The sequence below is a fragment of the Pteropus vampyrus genome, unplaced genomic scaffold (assembly GCF_000151845.1).
Source record: "Pteropus vampyrus isolate Shadow unplaced genomic scaffold, Pvam_2.0 Scaffold977, whole genome shotgun sequence".
Lineage (NCBI taxonomy): Eukaryota > Metazoa > Chordata > Mammalia > Chiroptera > Pteropodidae > Pteropus > Pteropus vampyrus.
In genome coordinates, this window is record NW_011889758.1 from 8,572 (window position 1) to 10,628 (window position 2,057).

At 55.2% G+C, this 2,057-nt stretch overlaps 1 gene segment (V, D, J or C); it reads left to right on the plus strand.

The window, feature by feature from the left end:
* Positions 1-252: 252 nt before the first annotated feature.
* LOC105309987 overlaps positions 253-2,057 on the plus strand; it is a 4,523-nt gene continuing 2,718 nt past the window's right edge. Inside the window, 2 exon segments of the V gene segment in view lie at positions 253-318; positions 431-750. Coding sequence covers positions 273-318; positions 431-750 — 366 coding nt within the window.

Here is a 2,057-nt window from a genome sequence, read left to right on the forward strand (position 1 = left end):
AGCTGGGACCAGCCACCTGGCACTGCCTGCTGCCTTCTGTTCAGGTCTCACAGCTGTGACCTCCCCACCCCACACAGAGCAGCTCTGGCCCACACTCTAATTCCCTCAGGCAGAGGGGCGTGACCAGGGTCCCAGTGAGGGATCAGAAATCCGGAGGTATCATTTGCATGAGTGGACCCTCCCTCTGTCAGAGCTTGAAGAAGGGAGAGACTTGGGGGAAGCTCTGCTTCAGATGCAGAGACACAGGACAGGACTCGGTGATCATCTCCACCATGGCCTGGTCCCCTCTCCTCCTCACCCTGCTCGCTCACTGCACAGGTGACCGGATACAGGGATAGTGGAGGGGAGTCTGGGAGGAAACATGGGGCCCTCCTCGCTCCTCATGTCTCTAGACCCAGCATCACCATCTCTGTGTCTCTCCCTCTTCCAGGCTCCTGGGCCCAGTCTGTGCTGACCCAGCCGTCCTCAGTGTCTGGGGCCCCAGGACAGAGTGTCACCATCTCCTGCTCCAACATTAGGGGTAGTTATGTGCACTGGTACCAGCAGCTCCCAGGAACAGCCCCCAAACTCCTCATCTATGATAATAACAAACGACCCTCTGGGGTCCCCGACCGATTCTCTGGCACTAAGTCTGGCAGCTCAGCCTCCCTGACCATCAGTGGGCTCCAGGCTGCGGACGAGGCTGATTATTACTGCTCAGCATATGACAGCAGTCTAGATGCTCCCACAGTGCTACAGGCCCATGGGGAAGTGAGACAAAAACCGGTTGTTTCCAGTGCAATGGGGCTTCTCTGGGCAGACCCTACTGCTCTGACCAGACAGCTGCCTTCTTTGTGAGTTTGACCAAAAAGTGAGGGCTGAGACCCACCCCAGGGAGCTTTGTCTAGATAGTGTCCTCGTCTCTCTAAATCTGTCCTTGTTGGCAACACATTAACTGATTTTCTCAAACAGAACACAGGTTCTTAGACGAGGGGCGGGCTGCTCTGGGGACAGATAACCGGATTCTATGCAGCTGCTCGTTTTCTCCTCTATGAGGAAAATGAGCCTTTCCTCGCTTTCATGTTCGGCAGAGCGGGGACCACCCCAGAAGGTGGACCGTCCTGCACAGCACGGACTCTGCTCTTCCAGGGGTGACAGCACGTCCCTTCCCATTCCTCCCAGGCTCCTGTGATCACGGCGGGTCGAGGATCCCAGTGTCCCTGAGACGAGGCACTGAGATGTGGCGTGCTGTGTGAGGATGCAGGCCCGGAAGGTACTCCAGGCACAGAGCTGGACTGGGACCCTCACTGGGGACCTGAGACTTCGGATATGATGTCAGGAGAGGAGCGATTGTCAAACAGGATTAGGGACCTGAGGCCAAGAACCTTCTTCCTGGGATACGAAAGTGTTGGGGTGTCTCACAGCTGCTGGGAAATGCTGAGTCCACTCCAGGGAAGGGGGTGAACTTGACCCATGGATGACAGATCCTTACAGTGACACCAGTTCAGACCATGGAGACTCCCTTGAGTGGATCTCCTGACCCCACAGGCACTGACTGTGTCTTCCTGTACCTACAGACCTCACTGGAGCTTTCCAACTATCCAGGCTTGAGGCAGGCTGTGGGACAACAGGATGAGAAGTCCGCATTAGGTGCCCATGTCACCCCCTTTTGAAGTTCTTGATGAGCTCAGATCCAAGGTCAACTTCTCCTGCACAAGGGGCAACAGACACATTGGGGTCACCATGGCAATGGTCTCAATCGCTCCCAGACAGAGCCCCTACCTTGTAACCTAGGACAGAGATGATTGACTCTTAGGGGTTCAGCCCTTATCTCTGACTCCTGCTTTGTACACGCAGCCTATTGACCAACTCTGGGACCCAGCCTGATGAGGAGGCTGATTATCACTGTCACATGACTAAATGCAACCCACTGCCACATAGAACTCCCATCCCAGCAGAAAGTGAGGTGAACTTCTGCCTTGCACACCTCTGTCTGTCCAATCACTGCTCTGTCCCCGACTGTGTCCAATACCAGCTCAGGTTAAAGATTCTGCTGTCACATGTACTATTAAACCTGG